This window comes from Clinocottus analis, unplaced genomic scaffold (assembly GCF_023055335.1).
Source record: "Clinocottus analis isolate CAN_PGR_092001 unplaced genomic scaffold, fCliAna1.0.p SCAF_8, whole genome shotgun sequence".
NCBI lineage: Eukaryota > Metazoa > Chordata > Actinopteri > Perciformes > Cottidae > Clinocottus > Clinocottus analis.
In genome coordinates, this window is record NW_027176240.1 from 112501 (window position 1) to 137500 (window position 25000).

At 45.0% G+C, this 25000-nt stretch overlaps 3 protein-coding genes across 5 annotated transcripts in view; 2 read left to right on the forward strand and 1 right to left on the reverse strand.

The window, feature by feature from the left end:
- Positions 1-2792: 2792 nt before the first annotated feature.
- LOC137779560 (NLR family CARD domain-containing protein 3-like) lies at positions 2793-8987 on the reverse strand. Of its 3 annotated transcripts, XM_068567474.1 has the most exons (11): positions 8832-8987; positions 8727-8744; positions 8394-8525; positions 8124-8249; positions 7836-7914; positions 7454-7682; positions 5503-7291; positions 5232-5405; positions 4755-4928; positions 3528-3574; positions 2793-3376 (listed from the first exon to the last, which is right to left on the reverse strand). In XM_068567474.1, exons 1-11 carry the CDS (start codon positions 8972-8974, stop codon positions 2793-2795), a joined length of 3495 nt encoding a protein of 1164 aa, XP_068423575.1. In that variant the 5' UTR covers positions 8975-8987. The 3 variants fall into 3 exon arrangements, with proteins under 3 accessions (XP_068423575.1, XP_068423577.1, XP_068423578.1); XM_068567476.1 differs by lacking the exons at positions 8124-8249; positions 8727-8744 and having other exon boundaries at positions 8394-8575; positions 8858-8987; XM_068567477.1 differs by lacking the exons at positions 8394-8525; positions 8727-8744 and having other exon boundaries at positions 8124-8237.
- A 5659-nt stretch (positions 8988-14646) lies between these two features.
- On the forward strand, positions 14647-17681 carry cnrip1b (cannabinoid receptor interacting protein 1b). Its single transcript, XM_068568402.1, has 3 exons — positions 14647-14950; positions 16159-16303; positions 16902-17681. Exons 1-3 carry the CDS (start codon positions 14772-14774, stop codon positions 17064-17066), a joined length of 489 nt encoding a protein of 162 aa, XP_068424503.1. The 5' UTR covers positions 14647-14771; the 3' UTR covers positions 17067-17681.
- Positions 17682-20517: 2836 nt separating this feature from the next.
- Positions 20518-25000, forward strand: part of LOC137779591 (calcineurin subunit B type 1-like) — a 9677-nt gene continuing 5194 nt past the window's right edge. Inside the window, exon 1 of the mRNA XM_068567545.1 lies at positions 20518-20783. Within this exon, the coding sequence (XP_068423646.1) occupies positions 20781-20783 (3 nt within the window). The 5' untranslated portion in view covers positions 20518-20780. The remainder of the gene's footprint in view (positions 20784-25000) is intronic.

Consider the following 25000-nt stretch of genomic DNA (forward strand, 5'->3'; position numbering starts at 1 on the left):
TTCTCTTTGGAGGGAAAGCAGCTCGATGAGCACGCCTTCCACTTGAACCTGCGGGGCCTTTTGTTAATGTTGCGTTCTGCGGTTTGATTTCATGCCGCGGCGTCAACATGCTAACGAGCTGCGAGTCGCTCTACGAGTCGCTCTACGAGTTCTGAAGCAAACAGACAGCCGGTGACTTTAGATGAACCGCAGAGCCGATCAAACATCATCTGTACGTGTGCACATCATTAGTAGAAGTCAAGACGCTGTACTCACATGGATTTATTATTTCATCAAAAGTTACAACATTGCAAAGCCGCTGCAACGGCACAGAACAAAATGGCCGCTGCTCTCTGCGTCGGCTATGAGCGAGAACGTGGCTCCGTGCATTGTGAGCGGTACCGGATATTTAAAGTACAACATGAACAGGAACGCTTGTGTTGTCCTGCAGAATCAGTGACACGTCCACACGATGCTCTCCAGCTCTGTGTTGTTCTCCTCCTGGTTCTGGGGCAAAAACATCTGTTTCTTTAGCTGCTAAAACTCTGTGATGTCACTGTCACATTACACTATGATGTCACTGTAACTGTCACATTACACTATGATGTCACTGTAACTGTCACATTACACTATGATGTCACTGTCACATCAACATGGAGCAGAAGCAAAGCCGTCATCCTTTCGATAAACATTAAGCCAAAAAAAGAAAATCCCTGATATTTTTTTATTATTATTCATACAAATAAAAAGTCATTCTTAATCAAAATGAATTATTGTCTAGATGACCTCACATTTTCTGTGTCCTGAACTTTCACACGTTAAATTCCAGGAACACCAGGAATTCAACAACATCTATGACTTCATGCTGAAGAGGATTTATACTTCCATGAAGTATATTTTCTACACCATTGATCATATTTTCCTGGAACGTCTGCAGATCCTGTGTTTTATTGTGTTTACTCACAGCGATGAGAGCAGCTTTATATTGAAACGATGCTTTTAATCTGATGAAAGCTTTGCATCCGTTCAGCTGCTTTGCTTCACTTTTCATGACGTTGATGTTTTACAAACATTTCATGTATAATTTTAAATTAATTCTCAGGTTATCTTTCATTCTGATCTTTACCTTCACAAGGCTTTAAAAACCATCAACAACAAGTCGAATGGTTTAGTTTAAAACCGTCTAATCTTGTTTTAGGTAAACACAACACACACACACACACACGCACACACACACACACACGCGCACACACACACACACACACACACACACACACACACACACACACAGAACAGGGTTTCTCTCATTGTGTTTGAGAGACACACCTTAGACAACCTCCTCCACTCTGGATCTGGTTACAGTCTCCACACACACACACACACACACACACACACACACACACACACACACACACACACACACACACACTTCCATGGGAACCCCTGTCAGCTCTGTCAAAATATACAAAGGCAGTTTGTCTACACTGTAACACAAAGACACAAAGAATGCATTGTTCTTTAAATCATGTTGAATATGTGAGTTATCCATTAAAATAAAAAGACAAATAAAATATACCTCATGACCTCTGACCTCTAGAGACATTCTGACCTCTAGAGACATTCTGACCTCTGACCTCTAGAGACATTCTGACCTCTAGAGACACTCTGACCTCTGACCTCTAGAGACCCTCTGACCTCTAGAGACACACTGACCTCTGACCTCTAGAGACACGCTGACCTCTAGAGACAGACTAACCTGTAGAGACACACTGACCTCTGACCTCTAGAGACACACTGACCTCTGACCTCTAGAGACAGTCTGACCTCTAGAGACACTCTGACCTCTGACCTCTAGAGACCCTCTGACCTCTGACCTCTAGAGACACGCTGACCTCTAGAGACAGACTGACCTCTAGAGACACGCTGACCTCTGACCTCTAGAGACACACTGACCTCTGACCTCTAGAGACACGCTGACCTCTGACCTCTAGAGACACACTGACCTCTGACCTCTAGAGACACGCTGACCTCTGACCTCTAGAGACACTCTGACCTCTGACCTCTAGAGACACTCTGACCTCTAGAGACACACTGACCTCTGAACATAGAAATGAGAGTTCCCTCGGACACAAACAGGAAGTCCTGTGTGTTGCTCATAACTGAGAGCAGTACAAATACTTTCCTGATGTACAAATACATCACACGGACGAGCCACCGGTCCTTGAATGAATTCTCACTAAGCGTTTTCCTGCAACAGGAGCCGTCGTTACAGGAACACGGCCTGTTCTCTGTGAACTTCGTCCTCACAGGAAACAACTCAAGTCAAGTTGAGACGACAACACAGAGTTAGCTTTGTTTGTTGTTTGAGTCAAAAAAACTAAACTTTAAAATAAGAAATAAACAGGAAATAAATCGCCGTTCAGTTCTGTTTGAATCTTGAGTCCAAACCGCTCCGGGCGTTCAGGAGGCGATGCTCAGTGAGAGGGCGCCCCCTGCTGGAGGAACCAGTCAGTGTCCCCACGCTGCAGGTCGACACACTGAATACTGATGACATGTTAAACTCCCATAGCAAACAAAAACCATCAAACCATCATACTGCAGCTTGATGCAAGAAAAAGCTTTTCACTAAACAATATTCTCAGCTTTGGTCACTAGAGGGCAGCAGAGCTCTTTCCTTCACAACATCAGTCAGAATATTTCAACAAACTTGAGTCAAGTGCAGTAATGATCCAGAAAGACTCTCCTTTGACATTCGGAGGTTTTTCTTCACACAAACAAAAGTTTCAAGACAACAAAGTGGAGTTTTTTTTCTCTCAATCCTCCAGAGAACACAGAGACACTGAGGAACCAGACCTGGACCAGAACCCAAACCCAAACCCAGGATAAAGAGGTTCAGTGAATGTGGTGTTGAAGGTGTGGAGGTGGATCAGTGTGTCAGAGGAGACTCTGTAGAAGGACAGAGAGCCAGCAGGACAGTCCACATACACTGCTACTCTACCAGAGGAGGAGGAGGAGGAGGAGGAGGAGGAGGAGGAAGAGAAGGAGGAGGAGGTGATGGGTGTTTCTGTCTTATTGTGACGGACATCATAAACACCATCATAACACTCCAGACTCCAGGACTGATCATTCTTTCCAAACCAACAGTCTTTACTGCCTCCTCTCCTGCTGATTCCTCTGTAACTCAATGATATAGAAACGTCTCCTCTCCACTCGACCTCCCAGTAACAGCGACCAGTCAGACCAGTTCTACACAGCAGCTGAGGATAGACATCAAACCTGTCTGGATGATCAGGATATGACTGATCCTCCTCCACCACACATGTCACCTTCCTGTTGTTGTCAGACAGTTTGAGGTCCTTGTTCACTGTGTTTGTGTCGATTGTGAGTTCACAGGAATCTGATGGAGAGAACAAGACACAATACAGCTGCAGTTATTAATCTATCATCTGTTCATCTAGTGACACTTTGATGGTGACATCAGAGATGTGAATGAGTGATGTCACAGTGTGCAGATGGTTGAATGTGTTCATGAATCAAAGCCCACTTACACTTCCTCAGACCTGGTCTCAACCATCGGACTCCAGCAGGCTGCACCCTGAAAGGAGGAGGGGGGTCAGAGCAGCATGAAACATGGACATGACATCACTCTCATCACAGAGCTTTGGGATTCATGTTCACATGGACCACTTATTATTCATCCGCTCATCCTCTGTTACTTCATGGAGCTTCTTCTGATTGGCCCATGACGACAGCTCCTCATGTTCACTTCTTCATGAGATATTATGATCAGTGTCATATTGACCATCATCCTCCAGGTCAGACTCAGGTTCCTCTAGCAGTCAGTCAGGAACTCAGATGTTTAAACCTGCATCAGTTGATTCTTTGTCTGTTTGTGGTTCAGTGGAAACAAGCTGTAAACACAACATCTGACACATGATCAGCTTATGAAGTCGTTGTGTCTGACATGATATCAACCAGCTGCTTCCACATCCAGCAGTTCCACATCAACATGATGACTCATCAGGACTCTTTGTGTGTGTCACCTGATGAATGAAGTCCACTATTCTCTCTCTTGTAGCTCTGTGTTTGGTCTCCAGCACCTCCTGAGGGAAACATCTGTCTCTTTAGCTGCTAAACGCTCCACTATGTTCACCAGCTGAGCGTCTGTGGCCGACTGTCACCTGTAGCTTCAACAAGTCACTCTGACCACCAGAGAACTGTCTCTCAGTGCAAAACAAACCAACACCAGGTGAAGCTGAACTCCTTTAAACAGCAACACATTCCTGTTGTGATGCTCCATCAAGAAGGTTTGAACAGGTTGTTTCTTTGCTTGTCTTCTCACAGTAATGTCTGGACTAAAGGGCAACACACACTGGAGGCAGATGACCAGCATTAAAACATCAAACTATAGTTTCATATGAGCCCACAAACTGCAGCGTGACGACGTTGATGCACGTCAACCCACCATGATGCCGTCAACGTGTCAGGATACACCACTGTCCTAGTTTCTGATGTAGAGACAAGACAACGCTCCAGAAACACAACAGCTTCATCACCTCCCTGTTCTGGCTCATCCTGGCTGCTGTTCCCTGTCTACTTCTGTCTGTGTTGATGGTCTGATGTGGGACCCAAACAGTGAGATGAGTCTCTGGTAGCTTGAGGTCAGCTTGGTGTGTCAGGGTCATATTAACCAGGCTGACAGTGTGACAGAGAACAGGTTTCCAGCTCTACCTCCTCTATCAGACTGATGCTCTGTGGCTGCAGCCTCTTCATACCTGAGAGTCTCCAGTCTCCAGTGTGGATCCTCCAGTCCAGCAGACAGCAGCTTCACCCCTGAGTCTCCTGGATGATTGTAGCTCAGGTCCAGCTCTCTCAGATGGGAGGAGTTGGAGCTCAGAGCTGAGGTCAGAGAAGCACAGCCTTCCTCTGAGATCAGACAGCCTGACAGCCTGAAGACACACAACACAACACACGTCACATCTTAACACAATCTGAAGGATACGAGTTCATCCATGAATGTAAATCAGGATTTAAGTGTCCATTTGTTCATCGAAACACCGGAGAAGGAGGGTGCCCACCTGATGACTCCAGTGAGGCTTCTTAACCCTTTTGTCCCACAGATAGCATCATCGCGACTCTTACCCGGAAACACCTTGCATGTCTGCGTCAACCCACTTTACATCTCAGGAGTGCAAATCAACCAGGGATTGTATAACCTAGTCCTAAAATAGAACATGTTGATGAATCCTGACCTGAGAGTCTCCAGTCTGCAGTGAGGACTCTCCAGTCCAGCAGACAGCAGCTCCACTCCTGAATCCTGCAGCTTGTTGTTACTCAGGTCCAGCTCTCTCAGACTAGAGGACTGGGAGCTGAGGACTGAGGACAGAGCTTCACAGCTTCTCTCTGAGAGGTTACAGTCACTCAGTCTGAAGAGACAAGGAGGAAGAAAAGATAAGCAGTAAGTGTAAAAGATAGCAGCGTATTTAAGTTATGATCTATGAATCTAACTCTCTCTGTACTTACAGAGCTTTGTTGGAGGCTTTGACCACTGGCAGCATCCTCAGAAGAGCCTCCTCTGAAGCAGAGTACTTCTTCAGGTCAAACACCTCCAGATCTTCTCCTGATGACAGTAAGATGAAGACCAGAGCTGACCACTGAGCAGGAGACAGTTTACGCCTGGAGAGACGTCCTGACCTCAGGGACTGTTGGATCTCCTTCACTAGAGAACCATCATTCAGTTCATTCAGACAGTGGAACAGGTTGATGCTTTTCTCTGGAGACACATCCTCACTGATCTTCTCCTTGATGTACTGGACTGTTTCCTGATTGGTCCGTGAGCTACTTCCTGTCTGTATCAGCAGACCTCGTAGAAGAGTCTGATTGGTCTCCAGTGAAAGACCCAGGAGGAAGCGGAGGAACAAGTCCAGGTGTCCATTAGGACTCTGTAAGGCCTTGTCCACAGCACTCTGGTAGAGATGTCTTGGTTCAGGTTTAGACAACAGGGAGGTTGTTTGTTCTTCTGCCAGCAGGTTGACACCAGAGTTGATGAAGGTCAGATGGACATGAAGAGCAGCCAGAAACTCCTGAACACTCAGATGGACGAAGCAGAACACCTTGTCCTGGTACAGTCCTCTCTCCTCTCTAAAGATCTGTGTGAACACTCCTGAGTACACTGAGGCTGCTCTGATGTCGATGCCACACTCTGTCAGGTCGGATTCATAGAAGATCAGGTTCCCTTTCTGCAGCTGATCAAAAGCCAGTTTTCCCAGAGACTCAGTCATCTTCCTGCTCTCTGGACTCCAGTGTGGATCTGTCTCAGCTCCTCCATCATACTTGACCTTCTTCACTTTGGCCTGAACCACCAGGAAGTGGATGTACATCTCAGTCAGGGTCTTGGGCAGCTGTCTTCTCTTTGTGGTCTTCAACACGTCCTCCAGAACTGTAGCAGTGATCCAGCAGAAGACTGGGATGTGGCACATGATGTGGAGGCTTCGTGAGGTCTCGATGTGGGGGATGATCCTGCTGGCCTGCTCCTCATCTCTGAACCTCTTCCTGAAGTAGTCCTTCTTCTGTGGGTCAGTGAACCCTCTGACCTCTGTCACCAGGTCAACACAGTCAGGAGGGATCTGATTGGCTGCTGCAGGTCGTGTGGTTATCCAGAGGCGAGCAGAGGGAAGCAGCTTCCCCCTGATGAGGTTGGTCAGCAGCACATCCAGTGAGGCGGACTCTGTGACATCAGTCAGGACCTCATTGTTGTGGAAGTCCAGAGGAAGTCGACACTCATCCAGACCGTCAAAGATGAACACAACCGGGACCTCTTCAAACCTGCAGATTCCTGCTTCTTTGGTTTCAGAGAAGAAGTGAAGAACAAGTTCCACCAAGCTGAACTTCTTCTCTTTCAGCACATTCAGCTCTCTGAAGGTGAAGGGAAACATGAACTGGATGTCCTGGTTGGCTTTGTCTTCAGCCCAGTCCAGAGTGAACTTCTGTGTTAGGACTGTTTTCCCGATGCCGGCCACTCCCTTTGTCATCACTGTTCTGATTGGTTCCTCTCCTCCAGGTGAGGCTTTAAAGAAGTCTTCTTGTCTGATGGTGGTTTCTGGTCTGTGTGGTTTCCTGGATGCTGCTTCAATCTGTCTGACCTCATGTTCATTGTTGACCTCTGCAGTCCCTCCCTCTGTGATGTAGAGCTCTGTGTAGATCTGGTTCAGAAGGGTTGGGTTTCCTGCTTTAGCGATCCCCTCAAACACACACTGGAACTTCTTCTTCAGGTTAGATTTGAGTTCACGCTGACAAACTGCAGCAAGAAGTCCTGAATGAACACACAACAAGAAGATCAATGAGTCAAAGAATAGATTTCAACACCTCATGTCCTCAAAGGATGAGTCTGTGAATATGTTCTGGTCCATCTCTTGAGACATTAGTAAACGTTCCATTCATCCAGCACGTTAAATCTTTAGAGAAATCCTCTTACTGCTCTGCAGACAGTCAGCCAGCTCCTCCTGCTTCATGCTCCTCAGGAAGTGCAGTGAGATCTTCTGAAATGCTTCTCTGCTCCTCCTCCTCTGCTCTTCATCCTCACCATCCAACACCTCCTCATCCTCTCTCTGAATCTCTAAGCATTCTGGGTAATCTGAAGTCAGAACCTTCTGGATCTTCTTCAGCTCGTCCTTCACAAAAGTGAGGATGTTCTCCTCCAGCAGCTGGAACAGAATATTCTCTGAATGACAAACTAAAACCATGGAAGCAAACATCAGATCCATGTTGGACAGACTGACAACCCACTGGTCTAAAGAGTGCAGCATGGAGATGATGGTGAACAGAAGACATGTAAAAGTAGTTGTACAGGTACAGACCATAAATATGGAGTCCAGGTGTGTTTGATGCTGCTGGGCAGACGGACCTCTGGGAACCTCTGAGCTCTCCTGGTCCTCTCTGTGGAGGAGTCATGAACCATCAGCTCACATTGTGTCTGCACCACAGACTGTTTATTGTTCATGATATTACAACACAAACACAACAACGAGTTAAAGATGTTGTGTCATGATTCATCATTTTATAAACCAGATGCTAAAGACTGGAGATGAAGGACGACCATCTGTGTGACAGTTAGTCATCTTGTTTCATCTGTTTAAAGAACTTACTCTGGGTCATCAGAACGTTGTCCATCTCTGAAGTTCATCAGATCATCTTTAGACTGATCACTCTTCATGGACACACAACTGGGTCCAGGAGACTTTTCTCTCTGCTGCTGTGACCTGATAGAAACACTGAGATATCATCATCATCATCATCATGAAGAACCAGCTCACATTGTCCGCTGTGGCATCACAAGGGCTCATCCACCATCAGGTGTAAAAGCAGAGTTTTACCTGAGTGACCTTCTGACCTCATCGTCATTTTGAAATCCTCACCTTTGATCAACACCTTTGAAGAGTATAGGACGATCCATAGACCAGTTACTCTTCACAGACACACAACTGGGTCCAGGTCCATGTTCAGGTCCAGGTCCTGGTCCAGGATCAGGTTCAGGTCCACGTTCAGGTCCAGGTTCAGGTTCAGGTCCACGTTCAGGTCCAGTATCAGGTTCAGGTTCACATTCAGGTCCAGTATCAGGTTCAGGTTCAGGTCCATGTTCAGGTCCAGGTTCAGGTGCAGGTCCAGGTCCAGGTTCAGGTCTAGGTTCAGGTCCAGTATCAGGTTCAGGTTCAGGATCAGGTCCAGTATCAGGATCAGGTCCAGGACAGTCTGGTCTCTGATGGGTCCTGGTCACACATGTAGAAGCAGAGTCAGTGAGTCAAAGACTTTGTGCCATGAGAAGAGTCCTGGACAGTTAGAGATGGTCCTCTCACCTCTGAGCTCTGGTCTGGCTGTCATGTTCCCCACACAGACTGCTTTTAGAGGGAGGGACTCCCTCCTCTCTGTCCTCACACTGACTCATAGCAGAGTCCACACCTTCACACCAACAGCACCACCTGCTGGAGAGATCACACATTACTGCTCTTCATCATGACAATCAGCTCATTCACCTCAACACTAAATACACTCATGGGACAGTTTCCATGTTGTTGGCACTTTAGCTGCAGAGTCGTATCCAAGAAAAGACATTCACAATGTTCTCTAGTCTCTAGACTGGAAGACTAGAAGACATTCACAATGTTCTCTAGTCTCTAGACTGGAAGACTAGAAGACATTCACAATGTTCTCTAGTCTCTAGACTTGAAGACTAGAAGACATTCACAATGTTCTCTAGTCTCTAGACTTGAAGACTAGAAGACATTCACAATGTTCTCTAGTCTCTAGACTAGAAGACTAGAAGACATTCACAATGTTCTCTAGTCTCTAGACTAGAAGACTAGAAGACATTCACAATGTTCTCTAGTCTCTAGACTTGAAGACTAGAAGACATTCACAATGTTCTCTAGTCTCTAGACTTGAAGACTAGAAGACATTCACAATGTTCTCTAGTCTCTAGACTTGAAGACTAGAAGACATTCACAATGTTCTCTAGTCTCTAGACTTGAAGACTAGAAGACATTCACAATGTTCTCTAGTCTCTAGACTGGAAGACTAGAAGACATTCACAATGCTCTCTAGTCTCTAGACTGGAAGACTAGAAGACATTCACAATGCTCTCTAGTCTCTAGACTTGAAGACTAGAAGACATTCACAATGTTCTCTAGTCTCTAGACTTGAAGACTAGAAGACATTCACAATGTTCTCTAGTCTCTAGACTTGAAGACTAGAAGACATTCACAATGTTCTCTAGTCTCTAGACTAGAAGACATTCTCAATGTTCTCTAGTCTCTAGACTTGAAGACTAGAAGACATCCACAATGCTCACTAGTCTCTAGACTTGAAGACTAGAAGACATTCACAATGTTCTCTAGTCTCTAGACTTGAAGACTAGAAGACATTCACAATGTTCTCTAGTCTCTAGACTTGAAGACTAGAAGCCATTCACAATGTTCTCTAGTCTCTAGACTTGAAGACTAGAAGACATTCACAATGTTCTCTAGTCTCTAGACTTGAAGACTAGAAGACATTCACAATGTTCTCTAGTCTCTAGACTTGAAGACTAGAAGACATTCACAATGTTCTCTAGTCTCTAGACTTGAAGACTAGAAGACATTCACAATGTTCTCTAGTCTCTAGACTTGAAGACTAGACATTCACAATGTTCTCTAGTCTCTAGACTTGAAGACTAGAAGACATTCACAATGTTCTCTAGTCTCTAGACTAGAAGACTAGAAGACATTCACAATGTTCTCTAGTCTCTAGACTTGAAGACTAGAAGACATTCACAATGTTCTCTAGTCTCTAGACTTGAAGACTAGAAGACATTCACAATGTTCTCTAGTCTCTAGACTTGAAGACTAGAAGACATTCACAATGCTCTAGTCTCTAGACTTGAAGACTAGAAGACATTCACAATGTTCTCTAGTCTCTAGACTTGAAGACTAGAAGACATTCACAATGCTCTCTAGTCTCTAGACTTGAAGACTAGAAGACATTCACAATGTTCTCTAGTCTCTAGACTAGAAGACTAGAAGACATTCATAATGTTCTCTAGTCTTTAGACTAGACATTCACAATGTTCTCTAGTCTCTAGACTTGAAGACTAGAAGACATTCACAATGTTCTCTAGTCTCTAGACTAGAAGACTAGAAGACATTCACAATGTTCTCTAGTCTCTAGACTAGAAGACTAGAAGACATTCACAATGTTCTCTAGTCTCTAGACTTGAAGACTAGAAGACATTCACAATGTTCTCTAGTCTCTAGACTAGAAGACATTCTCAATGTTCTCTAGTCTCTAGACTTGAAGACTAGAAGACATTCACAATGCTCTCTAGTCTCTAGACTTGAAGACTAGAAGACATTCACAATGTTCTCTAGTCTCTAGACTTGAAGACTAGAAGACATTCACAATGTTCTCTAGTCTCTAGACTTGAAGACTAGAAGACATTCACAATGTTCTCTAGTCTCTAGACTAGAAGACATTCTCAATGTTCTCTAGTCTCTAGACTTGAAGACTAGAAGACATTCACAATGTTCTCTAGTCTCTAGACTTGAAGACTAGAAGACATTCACAATGTTCTCTAGTCTCTAGACTAGAAGACATTCTCAATGTTCTCTAGTCTCTAGACTTGAAGACATTCTCAATGTTCTCTAGTCTCTAGACTTGAAGACTAGAAGACATTCACAATGTTCTCTAGTCTCTAGACTTGAAGACTAGAAGACATTCACAATGTTCTCTAGTCTCTAGACTTGAAGACTAGAAGACATTCACAATGTTCTCTAGTCTCTAGACTAGAAGACATTCTCAATGTTCTCTAGTCTCTAGACTTGAAGACTAGAAGACATTCTCAATGTTCTCTAGTCTCTAGACTTGAAGACTAGAAGACATTCTCAATGTTCTCTAGTCTCTAGACTTGAAGACTAGAAGACATTCTCAATGTTCTCTAGTCTCTAGACTTGAAGACTAGAAGACATTCTCAATGTTCTCTAGTCTCTGGACTTGAAGACTAGTAGGTGTAAGGTAGGGCCTGCAGGTGTTACAGTAAATAAGGTCTGTTGAGTTAAACTCTGGTTCCAGGGTTGGGACCCAGTTTCTATGGAGGGGTGAAGCCCTGTTGCTTTAAGCAGCCTGCTGTGTGCTCTAGCTCTCTGTGTTGATGGCAGGTATTTAGTAGGCGGAGCTTATCAGTGCAACGAGCAGCACCTGGCCAGTCTCCATTAGTGTATGTATCAGTTCAGTGAAATAATAATCCCTTTTAAAATATATTGTGATCATAACTATAAACATCCAGCATGAGTGAGCAAGGTGCATGAAAAAGGACTCCTCCAGAGCTCCAGGGCTTTTAAAACAGTATTGTTTGGTATAACAACACAACAACCCACAGACTAGTAGTGAACCTTTTTACAAAGATTAAGACCTAAAGCATCGACATCTGCAACAACAAACACAGTCCAGGAAGCATTGTTGTGTTATGAAGCATATTCAGTCAAAGAAAGGTGTCACAAGACAGTGACTCATGTACTATCAAAATGATCAGCTGTTTCCTCATGTGATGTATGACGCTAAGCAAGCGCTGACGGACCAATGAGAGCCAAGGATTTTGAATCGCCCGAGGCGAACCGGAGACAGTTTCCAACAGGTTGAGACCTGTGAGGCTCTGGGCTGGACCTCCGCTCCTCCAGCACCATGTTCTGATGGCTCACCTCCTGCTTCAACCTGTCGCTGGTTTACATAACTTTACCTTTTCCTTTAAAACAACATGGCTTCCATCTTTGTCATGGCTTAAGAGCCGGGTCCCAGGTGAGCTCTGTGTTCCCTGCTGGGTCCTAGTGCTCACCATTTTACTAGCTTCCCCTCCACATCAGTCAGAGTCCTGACAAGACTCCAGATCAGCCTGAACTCCTCTTCTTCATCACAGTGTCATCATTCAAAGCAACACTTCATCTGGACTTCAACAATCAAACTAACAGCAGCTTCTCTCTGGTTAATCTCACAGGCGGCCATCTTGTTTCCCAGATGACATGTTTGACAGCAGCTTTAAACAGTCACACGGTCACAACAATCACTAACGTCATTTCAACCGATCACAGCTGCACTTACTGAACGTTGAGCCGTGGACTTCCTCAGAGAGCAGCTCTCTTCTGTCCTCAGCAGCTCTGTGGAGAAAAGGAGCTTCCTGCTTCACTTCAACTTGCATCAGACGAAGTGAAGCGACGCAGCTTCTTTTCCTTCATCAGAGTTCCTCACGTCACCATCAAAGTATGCAGTCTGACCGGTGGACCGAGTCTCAGTCTGAGCTGCGTTCACAGGATCAAACGTCATCGTGCACAGAAACCTCCTCACAGCTCCAACAAGAGTCTTTCAGGATCAAATCCAGCATCTGTGGACAAACATGACAACTTGTAAAGAGTCTTTGACAACAGCCTGGACTCTGTAGTGGAGACCAGATGGTTCAGAGGATCCATGCTGCCCCTCTTTGTCCCCTTGTGTTCCTGTATATGGAGACTAGTAGGGACCAGAGGATCAAGCAGAAAGCTTTGCAGCAAATGTTGTGTTGAGTTTATCTGGAATAAATACACTAAGACAACAGAGTCTGACCTGACAGTGTTTTTATTCTTCACTCCACTTTGTTGATCTGGTTGAACCTGTTGGGGCGGGACAACTTACCCACGTATGAGTCTTAGGCTGCGTTCCAGATGCTTCACTCTTCCTGTGGACTTCTAGGACGCATTAATGATGCATTAATGAGGACAGACTGCAGCTTGATGCATTAATGAGGACAGACTGCAGCTTGATGCATTAATGAGGACAGACTGCAGCTTGATGCATTAATGAGGACAGACTGCAGCTTGATGCATCAATGAGGACAGACTGCAGCTTGATGCATTAATGAGGACAGACTGCAGCTTGATGCATTAATGAGGACAGACTGCAGCTTGATGCATTAATGAGGACAGACTGCAGCTTGATGCATCAATGAGGACAGACTGCAGCTTGATGCATTAATGAGGACAGACTGCAGCTTGATGCATTAATGAGGACAGACTGCAGCTTGATGCATGAATGAGGACAGACTGCAGCTTGATGCATGAATGAGGACAGACTGCAGCTTGATGCATTAATGAGGACAGACTGCAGCTTGATGCATTAATGAGGACAGACTGCAGCTTGATGCATTATTGAGGACAGACTGCAGCTTGATGCATTAATGAGGACAGACTGCAGCTTGATGCATTAATGAGGACAGACTGCAGCTTGATGCATTATTGAGGACAGACTGCAGCTTGATGCATTAATGAGGACAGACTGCAGCTTGATGCATTAATGAGGACAGACTGCAGCTTGATGCATTAATGAGGACAGACTGCAGCTTGATGCATCAATGAGGACAGACTGCAGCTTGATGCATTAATGAGGACAGACTGCAGCTTGATGCATTAATGAGGACAGACTGCAGCTTGATGCATTAATGAGGACAGACTGCAGCTTGATGCATTAATGAGGACAGACTGCAGCTTGATGCATTAATGAGGACAGACTGCAGCTTGATGCATTAATGAGGACATACCACTTCCTCATCACATGGAACCTTGACCTTTGACCCTCTTGCTCATGTATCTGCTGTGCAGAAGGATTGTGGGTCAGAACAGGAACGCGTGACATTGTGATGTCATTCATACGTCATTTAGAGAGAGAGCTGGCTTGTGCTGTGTTTGATTTACTATTGTTGTTGTTGTTATAAGTGAACAGGCTTCTCATGCAGCATCATGTGTTCATAGAACACAGGTTCATATGAGTTCACAATTCTACCAAATTGTGTTTTTATTTTCCTTTTTGTTGTTTCCTTCATGCCGTCACTCGGTGAGAATAAAGAGCTCACGAGGCTGTGAAGGTTCTCTGTAGAACCAGTTATTGTTCCACCTATAACAATAATAATAATAATAATAATAATAATAATAATAATAATAATAATAACACCCCTGTCTCATTATTGTTTAATTATGGGATGTTTTACATTCATTATCACATGTCTTGTGTTTCTTTTCTCATTCCCAGTTCTTTCCAGTATCCATAAAGTAAACCAGAGAGAGAGAGAGAGAGAGAGAGAGAGAGAGAGAGAGAGAGAGAGAGAGAGAGGGTGTTGGGTGGGATTAGGCTCGTGCTGGATTACGACGCGCAGCGCAGCACGTGTGAGCTCCGTTTTGGATTCCTTCCGCGCGGCTTTCCCCGTCTCACACGCACACGCACACACACTCCCAGCTGCATGGAACATGGCCGACGTGCCCGCGCTCGTGAGGATCGGGGTCTCCATGAAGATGCTCCCCAACGACACGGCGGTGCACTTCAAGTCTGACGGCGCGCGCTTCGGCCAGACGCGCACGATCAAGCTGCTCACCGGCGCCAAGTACCGGGTCACGGTGCTGGTGAGGCCCGGCGCGGTGCAGGCCACGTAGGTACCGCAGTGCGTGTGACCGTGTGGTTGTGTGTGTGACAGTGTTGTCGTGTTGTGTTTAAACGCGCGTTACGTGTACGTGCGCATGTGGACTCGATCTCTTATGAAGTCGACTTCAAAAAGAAAACACTTGCACTGAATCAGAGATGACGCCTGTTAGTCTGTCATGTGTGTGTACGTGTTAACACCGTGTTGTTGTTGTTGTTGTTTACTTAAGGCGTGGATCAGCCGGATGTCCTGCAGACACGCCGCTCTGTACACATTGATGACGGAACAGTAACATCGTGTTCTACAGCTGCAGGGAGATGATTTAAGTACACACACATGTACGTTATGGGCAAAGAGACACATGGAGCTCTGTAAAATAATTCTAATATTATTATGTGCACCGCTTTATATTCATTGTGCAGTTGTAGTTTTAAAACGTGTATATTTGTTGTACCAGAGTTGTGTCCTCCAACCTTTGTGCTACAACATTAGCAGCTAATTGAGGAACTGAGCGCGCGCTTCATCCGCTCTCGTGCCAAGATAAACGGTGACCTTAAAAGACGACAAGTGCAGATTTTAAAGCCCCGTTCAGGGACAGTAGGATTTTTTTTATGGGATCTACGAGCCTGCGTTACATGTAAAGAGGAAGAAACTAAGTACACGTGGAGGCTCTTTCGTGCTTCACGAGCTGCAGGAGGACGTGTGTGAACGCTTCTCGCTGCTGCGTTACTGTCACACTGCCGTGCCATGTGTCCAAGGTGTTGCGCTCCAAAAGCTGGTTTTTACGAGGAGCTTTCGAAGGCAACATAAACCCCATTTGGCTGCACGTCAAATCCAGCACAGATTATGGCCTCCAGGGTTTTGGGGGCTTTGTGTCTCTGATGTACTCGTGTGTTTTTTTGCCCCACAGGTCACGATTATGTAGTAAATGTTGTTGTGTTTGCAAATTCTCCCAAATAAAGGATTAGTGTTAACTCTGAATATCTGACTGAAAAAAACACTGAGCGAAAAATGAGGTCACACACGTGATAACGTGGTGTTGGATTGTAGAGCAGCAGAACAGCTGGAGACGTGTTCCACTACAGGATCTGTGAAAACACACGTTTGACCTTAATATGATGTTTTAAATTCAATATGTTGGTGTTTGGTTGATGATCAAATGAACGTCTCACGTTACCTTCTGGTTTTCTGATGTGTGTGTTGTTGTCTGCCTTCAGGTCCATGAGCGTGGGCGGGGTCACCTTCCCCCTGGAGCAGCAGTCTAAAGACCCCCAGTCGGTGGTCTATGCCGGCCAGTACGACACCGAGGGGGTGACGCACACCAAGAGCGGAGAGAGGCAGCCGGTCCAGATCAACATCCAGGTTTGTGTTCATGTGTCAGAGGTTACGCAACAAACCAAAGATATTCAGATCAGATCCAACTTTCACAGTGAAAATCTGTTTTTAAATCTGTCACCGAATCATGAAAAGTGCTTTTGAATAAAGATCTGTGTCGACATGAAGATGCTGATTCTGAGATGTGAGAATCCAAAACCACACAGTGGTGTCGTTTCCAGAAACAAATGGATTATGCCATTTATGTATTTGAGATTTTATTTTTTTAATTTAAATTTTTTTTTAATTTTTAATTTTTTTTAAATTTTAAATTTCTTTTAAAAATTTTGAATTTTTTTTTAATTTTAAAATTTTGATTTTTTTTTTAAATTTTGATTTTTTTTTTTTTAATTTTTAATTTTTTAATTCTTTTAAAAAAATTTAATTTTTTAAAAAATTTAATTTTTTAATTTAATTTATTTTAATTGATTTTCAGGCGGGGGAGGAGGTATAAACTGTAGTCTTCTACTTATCTGTGTGTGTGTGTGCGCGTGTCCATGTGTGCGTGTCCATGTGTGCGTGTGTGTGTGTGTGTTCATGTGTGTGTGCGTGCGTGTGTTCATGTGTGTGTGTGTGTCTCCCACAGTTCACGGAGGCCGGGCTGTTTGAGACGGTGTGGCAGGTGAAGTTCTACAACTACAGCAAGAGGGAGCACTGCCAGTGGGGCAACAGCTTCAGCAGCATCGAGTACGAGTGCAGACCCAACGACACGCGCACGCTCATGTGGGTCAACAAGGAGACGTTCGTCTGACGCAGCCATCGCTGCTGAGGGCGGAGCTTCAACAGCAGACAGAAGGAGGCGGAGCCACGGTGAAGCCTCACTGGTTTTGGTTTCTTTGTCTTTCATCATATCAGAAACATCTAAAAGTTTTTCTCAGTTTGAATAGAAAACGCAACATTTCCCTCTTTTGTGAGGAGATAAATTGTCATATTGGATCCTGTGGCGTTACGTTTAAAAAGCAGAGATGTGTTTTCATAGGTTTTTATTGTTAATGGTGCTAAAACAAACGTGTCTGAAGGTTAAGGAGAGACACTGCAGGTGATCGGGGTCAAAATATTAACTCGTAGATCTCATCGTGAAACTTCCCCCGTTGCTTCCTCACATTAAGAAGATTGATTACTGTATTACAAGTTTCATGAAATGTGTTTAAATATGCAAATGAGGCATTATGTAATGGTAACTTGTGGTGAATTTCAGTAGAAATCTACAGACACAAACAGACAAAGAAGTCAAGTTTTCTTTCCTCCAGAATGAGAGAAGACGAGTTCTGGAAGATAAATAGACCAGAATCTGAAAAGGAACCGCTCAGTGGAACCTCGCAGTGGAACCGCGCAGTGGAACCTCTCAGTGGAACCTCTCAGTGGAACCGCGCAGTGGAACCTCTCAGTGGAACCACGCAGTGGAACCGCTCAGAGGAACCGCTCAGAGGAACCGCTCAGTGGAACCTCTCAGTGGAACCACGCAGTGGAACCGCTCAGAGGAACCGCTCAGAGGAACCGCTCAGTGGAACCTCTCAGTGGAACCGCGCAGTGGAACCTCTCAGTGGAACCGCGCAGTGGAACCGCTCAGAGGAACCGCTCAGAGGAACCGCTCAGAGGAACCGCTCAGTGGAACCTCTCAGTGGAACCACACAGTGGAACCTCTCAGTGGAACCGCTCAGTGGAACCTCTCAGTGGAACCTCTCAGTGGAACCACGCAGTGGAACCTCTCAGTGGAACCGCTCAGAGGAACCGCTCGGTGGAACCGCTCAGTGGAACCGCGCAGTGGAACCTCTCAGTGTCGTCCTGAGAACTGAAGATGTAGCTTTTCTCAAAGACCTCCAGGTTTAATGTTTGATGTGTTCAAGACTTACAGGTTGAGTCTTGTTGTGAGACGTTCAGTCGTGTGGTGAACATAGTGTGTACACTGCTGTGTGTGTGTGTGTGTGTGTGTGTGTGTGTGTGTGCTCGTGTTATGTGTGTTACACTGCAGCTACGTGTGACCAGTCTCATTCCAAAATGACTTCCCAGAAGCTCGAGTCATTTCTTTAAGTCCAGAGTCCTCACGTTCCAGAGACACTTTGATTTCATTATGATTACAAGTGTCAAAACAACCACAAAGACACACAACACGGCTACAACCACAAAGACACACAACACGGCTACAACCACAAAGACACACAACACAGCTACAACCACAAAGACACACAACACGGCTACAACCACAAAGACACACAACACAGCTACAACCACAAAGACACACAACACGGCTACAACCACAAAGACACACAACACAGCTACAACCACAAAGAGACACAACACAGCTACAACCACAAAGAGACACAACACAGCTACAACCACAAAGAGACACAACACAGCACAACCACAAAGACACACAACACAGCACAACCACAAAGACACACAACACAGCTACAACCACAAAGACACACAACACGGCACAACCACAAAGACACACAACACAGCACAACCACAAAGACACACAACATGGCTACAACCACAAAGACACACAACATGGCTACAACCACAAAGACACACAACACGGCTACAACCACAAAGACACACAACACGGCTACAACCACAAAGACACACAACACGGCTACAACCACAAAGACACACAACACGGCTACAACCACAAAGACACACAACACAGCTACAACCACAAAGACACACAACACAGCTACAACCACAAAGACACACAACACAGCTACAACCACAAAGACACACAACACAGCTACAACCACAAAGACACACAACACAGCTACAACCACAAAGACACACAACACAGCTACAACCACAAAGACACACAACACGGCTACAACCACAAAGACACACAACACAGCTACAACCACAAAGACACACAACACGGCTACAACCACAAAGACACACAACACGGCTACAACCACAAAGACACACAACACAGCTACAACCACAAAGACACACAACACAGCTACAATAAAGTAGCAAAACAACATTTCCCATCAGCTTGATTCACTTGACTGAAACCATTTGTGTTTTGGAATGAAACTGTGTGTATTTTCATGTGTTCTTTGTGTATTTTCATGTGTTCTTTGTGTATTTTCATGTGTCCATTGTGTATTTTCATGTGTTCTTTGTGTATTTTCATGTGTCCATTGTGTATTTTCATGTGTTCTTTGTGTATTTCCATGTGTTCTTTGTGTATTTTCATGTGTCCTTTGTGTATTTTCATGTGTCCTTTGTGTATTTTCATGTGTCCATTGTGTATTTTCATGTGTTCATTCTCGTGAGCACTTTGATGTCGGGCGGGGTCGTAGGGTTTTTGTATTTCGGGGGAGGTTGTGCTCCTGCGCGCTCCTCTGCCTCTTCCTCTCAGGACTCAGCCATGAATATGAACTGTGTTCAATATTGAAAGACCTACAATACTTTGAAAACAGTATTTTTGTTACGGAGATGCATTTGACATGTTTTCATTTCATTATTATTCATATTAATCTTTGACAAGTTGAGCTATGCAAGAAACAAACCAAATGTCTTCTGAACCTTTTGTGAAAGTGTTTGTTTATAATGTGATTAATAGTAAAATGGAAAATATTTTTGTTGTCGCAAAATGTTTTCATTCAACTTATTTATTCTAAACTGACTGTAAACCTTTAATGATTCAAAGAGACACACAACCAGGAAGAGACTCAAGAAGACCACAAAGAGACGTGAAACCACAAAGAGACACAACCACAAACCACAAAGAGACACACTATGGCGACAAATAAGTGTCAAAGCAACAACTTAGGTTCAGAGTGAAGTTATTATATTTGAAATCACAGAGAAACATGTCGATGTTTTAGCAGTTTAGTTTCACAGTAAACATCTGCTCACTTTCTTCAGAACCCAAATTAAGAAACTCAGACTCTCGCGATGTGAATATGGTGCAAAACACAATCATACAACATAAAAAAGTTGAACATTGCTTTTTTTAATGTAAACCCCACTTTGGTGTTTCAGTCTTTTTAAAGCTACAAATCATCATTTTCTATTTGGCACAAATCTTCTCACGTCATCCGTGTTGAATCAGGACTTAAACACCATCCTGCTGAACAGCGCGTGGGCTTCCTGCAGTACACCTACACCGCCAGCAGAGGGAGCCAAAGCAAGGACCTAACCAAGAGGTAAATAAACACAACCTGTAGTTCCCGGATGTACAGTGCAGCGGCACCGCCCCTCCTCCCCCGCCTGCTGGTCAAACCGAGCCTCCTCCTCGCGGGTCTCCCTCCCTCCGCCACTGCAGAGAAAGAGAGCCTGAAGCCGGGTATAAAGCCAGGACGAGCCCTCGGAGAGAACCACCTTCATACATGCATATAGATATATAGAGAGAAATATATATTTCTATATTGTTGTACTTCTCGCCACAGCCCCCCTCCCTCCTCCTCCCTCCTGTTGGACCTCTTTTCCGCTCACATCGCCTCCTGGATTTCATCAACCGACCTGCGAGATGGTAAGCTGTGTTGCTGTTGCTTCCTCCCCGCTGGCCGCAGCAGGGCCCGGGCGGCCCGTGTCGGTCCCCGGGCCGGTTCTTTGACCGCCTTTGCTTTCATTAACTTCGACCAAAACAAGAAGAAGCTCCTCTCTCCCGCGTCTGGCTCGCGCTCCGGGGCGCCGCGGCCCCTGAACGCGTCACCGCCTCTTCACAGACCTGCACGTGAACGTTGCTTTTCCTCCCTGAAACGCACGCGTTGTGTTTGTTTCCCTCCTTTGCGGTCGGGTCTGAACACCAGGCAGGAACACACGAGTCACGCGGAGCTCTCGCTCTGCTCTATACAGTCCTATTGATTTGTGTATTAATATATATGTGTGTGTTTTTAGAGTCTCATTCGTCTGGTTTCTTCGTCGCGTGACGCTTTGTTGACACTCGCAACACTGTTGCTTTTGAGGTCTCGCGCTGTGACGCGGCGCGAGGCGACATTGTATCAGTTCAGCGGCTCTGACTTACTACGCTTGTTACCTAGTAACCAGCAGGTTAGTGACCAATGGGAGGAGGCCTGACCGGGCATGGAGGAGGAGGACGAGGTGCGTGTGTGCGTGTGCGTGTGCGTGTGTGTGTGTGTGTGTGCGTGTGTGCGTGTGTGTGTGTGTGTGTGTGTGTGTGTGTGTGTGTGCGTGTGTGTGTGTGTGTGTGTGTGTGTCAGAGATCAAACACACCGCCCACACATCCATTTCTGGATCAGTTATTGAAATAAGAAAAATCTGTTTCGTTGTCATTTGGTTTCAGAAACAAAAACATTGGAAAAAAGATTTTATTAGATTTTATTTCTTGCACCGCGTTGTTTTTTATTTAGATTTAGTTTGTTGTTTTCTGTAAATATATAAAATATAAAAGCTGTCGTTGAGTTGACAGAGTGGATAATGAAATCATACAGGCGGATATTGTGTTATTGTCTGTACTAATAACAATGTGAGTACTACCAATACCACTACTACTACTACTACTGCTACTGCTACTACTACTACTACTACTACTACTACCACTACTGCTACTACTACTACTACTACCACTACTGCTACAACTACTACTACTAGTGTGACTACCATGTGAGGAGAGACTCAAAAGGTCCAGAAGGATGTTCCAGGATGGATCAATTCATCAGCTGATAGTTTTTATTGATTTAAAATCAACAAAATAAAAGTATTTCTAATGAGGCATCAAGCGTGTTGCATGTTAAAAACCCTGAAGAGCGCTGAGCTCGATGTCAGAGGCACAGATGGGGGAACAATGAGGGGGTCTAGGTCCAGACCTCCTCCACCCGGACCGGGCGGTGCTCCCTGAGCCGTCTTCACACACTTTACCACAGGCGGTGTTAGAACAGCAGAGGATGCTTTGAGCAACAACAGGAGAGCAAGCGAAGGAGCAGGCGGAGGCCGGCCGGGTTCTGCCTGCTCAACCACAAAGCTCCATTTAAAGGCCGAGAGCGCCGCTCGGCCATGAAGTCGTTTATTCATCATGAAGCGTTGCAGTCCGGTGGCGGTGGAGCAGGAACACAGACAGGAAATGACTCGGCACTTCTCTACAGATCCGTGTCCAGGAAGCAGAACGTGACGATCACATGTTGCACAACGAGAGGCTGCAGGAGGCCTTCACATGTGAAGCCGTGACAGGCGTCGACCCCGCGCCCTCGGCCATGTTTGCTCACAGCTTCATATCCAGGTGAGGCTCAAAGGGTCGAGGAGGACAAACAGCAGACCGGACTGCAGGCGGCGCAGAGACAAACAGTGTCGTCACACATGTGTGAACGCACACAGGTGTGTGAGGCCGAGGCGGATGTGTGTCCACACGGAGTGAAGGCACACGGATCAGGATTCCTCTGCGTTGTGCGTCTCCAGTCACTGTGACCTCTTGTTCTGGTTTTACAGTATAAAAAAAACACATTCATAACATATTCTGATCATATCTATGAACATCCAGCATGATGTTCCTCAAGCGGTCCCCGAGTTGTGCAAGCTGTTTGGTTCAGAGCCGAAACAACAGCCCACATGCTAATAACACACCTTTATGGAAAGATTAGGACCTAAAGAATCTGCAACTAAAATCACAATCAAACAAAGCATTGTTATGTTAGGAAGGAGTTTCAGTCAAGAAACTGTGTCGTTTGGTTAAAAAAATACTTATTTCTTGAGTCATGAGTCGAGGCTCAGGGAGCATTTTGTGTCTTTCTGCAACACAAAGTGCAGTTGTAGTCCATTTATGCCGGACAAGAGATCTTGAATTTGCATCAGGAGGAACGTTAACGGCAGATGATACGAGCTGCATCCCAACATGAAAACACTAAAAGAGACAATGAGGAAACATTTTTTTTTTATATCTGCGCACACAAACACTCTCTATTCCAGAAAACAGTGTTTGATGAACGAGCGTTCGGCCTTTCACAGAACTTTAATATGAAGAGGAAATAAAACGTTTTCCTCCAACATGGTGAGTTGTGATAGAAATGATTCCTCACTGAGCGAACAGGAATCAGCTGCTTGTGGAGCAGAACGAGCTCTCCTCCAACAGGACGACGGGTTCATAATGAGCCGTTTGGTCGATGCCAAACTCTTCGTTATGTAAAGCGTGTTTTGATCCTGAATGAAAACATGCATTATTGATGAGTCAGCACGAGTCTCTCTCTTCCTCTCTGTGTGTTTTCTCTCTCTCTTTGTTCACCTCTGTTTTCACAACCGAGCCCTCCGTCGGTCTCCGGTGGGGCGGCTCAGCGGCGTGAGGGGGTTTGTCCCCGGACTCGGCGGCTCGACTCCCGCTGCTGACCTGCAGCCTTACTGAGTAAACCTTTAATCCTCAAGTCTCAATCTGCTTTGCTGTAAGTCTCTTTACCTCCAGGGACTCGACACGCCAACCACACGGGGCCTCAGGGCCGTAGCATCAGCGAGCCGCCGTGGTGTCGAGGTGGCTGCTTTGTAAGCTAAGATATATGTATCATAAGATTTCATTATTACGGTGGGAATACTATGGAAGCCCATTCCCGCCAAAAATTGGTCAAAAATTAGGACCAAAAAAAAATTTTTTTAAATGAGGACTAAACAAAAAAAATGAGGACAAAAAAAAAAATAAGGACCAAAAAAAAAAAATGAAGACCAAAATAAAAAAATGTAAAAAACGAGGACAAAAAAAAAAAAAATTAGGACCAAAAAAAAAAAAAGAAGACCAAAAGAAAAAAAAAGGAAAAAACGAGGACAAAAAAAAGGAAAAAATGAGGACAGAAAGAAAAGAAGACAAAAAAAAAAAATTAGGACCAAAAAAAAAATGTAAAAAATGAGGACCAAAAAAAAAAATGAAGACCAAAATAAAAAAATGTAAAAAACGATGACAAAAAAAAATGAAAAAATGAGGACAAAAAAAAAAATTAGGACCAAAAAATAGGACAATAAAAAAAAAAAAAATGTTTTTTTTCGTTGATGAAATTTTTTGGGGGTCCTAATTTTTTTTGGTGTGGTGGAAAACAAACCTTTTGAAACTCCTACTTTCTCTTTTCCTCTCTTCAAAACTTTTTTCTTTTGAAAAATCCCAACGCTCAGTTTGCTCTGTGGCCGTCATAGTTGGTGGATGGCTAGTTAGCTCTGGAGGTGGATGGCTAGTTAGCTCTGGAGGTGGATGGCTAGTTAGCTCTGGAGGTGGATGGCTAGTTAGCTCTGGAGGTGGATGGCTAGTTAGCTCTGGAGGTGGATGGCTAGTTAGCTCGGTAGGCTAAGGGCACCAGGAGACCCCGCACTGCTTCTGACCAGCAGCCTGCGGTTGGGCTCATTTTCTGTAAGCAGTGTAGCAGGAAAGCATGCTAAAATTAGCAGACTAGCTAGCTAGCCAGCTGTCCGCTGGTTACCCTTATTTTTATTAATGTTTCTACCTTAAGTTTATTTCAATGTTGTGTTAGGAGAACCAGCAAAAGAAGCTTTTCCTTGTTCAGAATAACAGTCTGTTGTCTGTGCATCTGACAGTAAAACATCTTGAACAATGGGTCATTGTGTCTGAGGGCCAGAATAAAAGTGTGTGAAGGACTTTTCCCTCCAGGGAATAAAGTGTGTCCCTATCGCTCTTTGAGCCTCGCCGGCAGCGGGACACCGGACCCCAGCAGAGCTGCACAGGAGCTGCTCTGGAACTCAATCCCTCGTGAACTGGCGAGCGCCCGGTGGACATGTCGCTCCACCGAGCAGCACCGGCTCCAC

Excerpts from the sequence above, each read along its gene's own strand:
- LOC137779560 (XM_068567474.1), bottom strand. The coding sequence starts at position 8,974 with ATGTGTGATCTCTCCAGCAGGTGGTGCTGTTGGTGTGAAGGTGTGGAC. Across the intron at positions 5,406-5,502 it reads AAAGCCTCCAACAAAGCTCT|ACTGAGTGACTGTAACCTCT; the intron begins GTAAGTACAGAG and ends TTGTCTCTTCAG. Across the intron at positions 3,377-3,527 it reads GAGACCAGGTCTGAGGAAGT|ATTCCTGTGAACTCACAATC; the intron begins GTAAGTGGGCTT and ends TCTCTCCATCAG.
- cnrip1b (XM_068568402.1), top strand. The coding sequence starts at position 14,772 with ATGGCCGACGTGCCCGCGCTCGTGAGGATCGGGGTCTCCATGAAGATG. Across the intron at positions 14,951-16,158 it reads CCCGGCGCGGTGCAGGCCAC|GTCCATGAGCGTGGGCGGGG; the intron begins GTAGGTACCGCA and ends GTCTGCCTTCAG. Across the intron at positions 16,304-16,901 it reads CGGTCCAGATCAACATCCAG|TTCACGGAGGCCGGGCTGTT; the intron begins GTTTGTGTTCAT and ends TGTCTCCCACAG.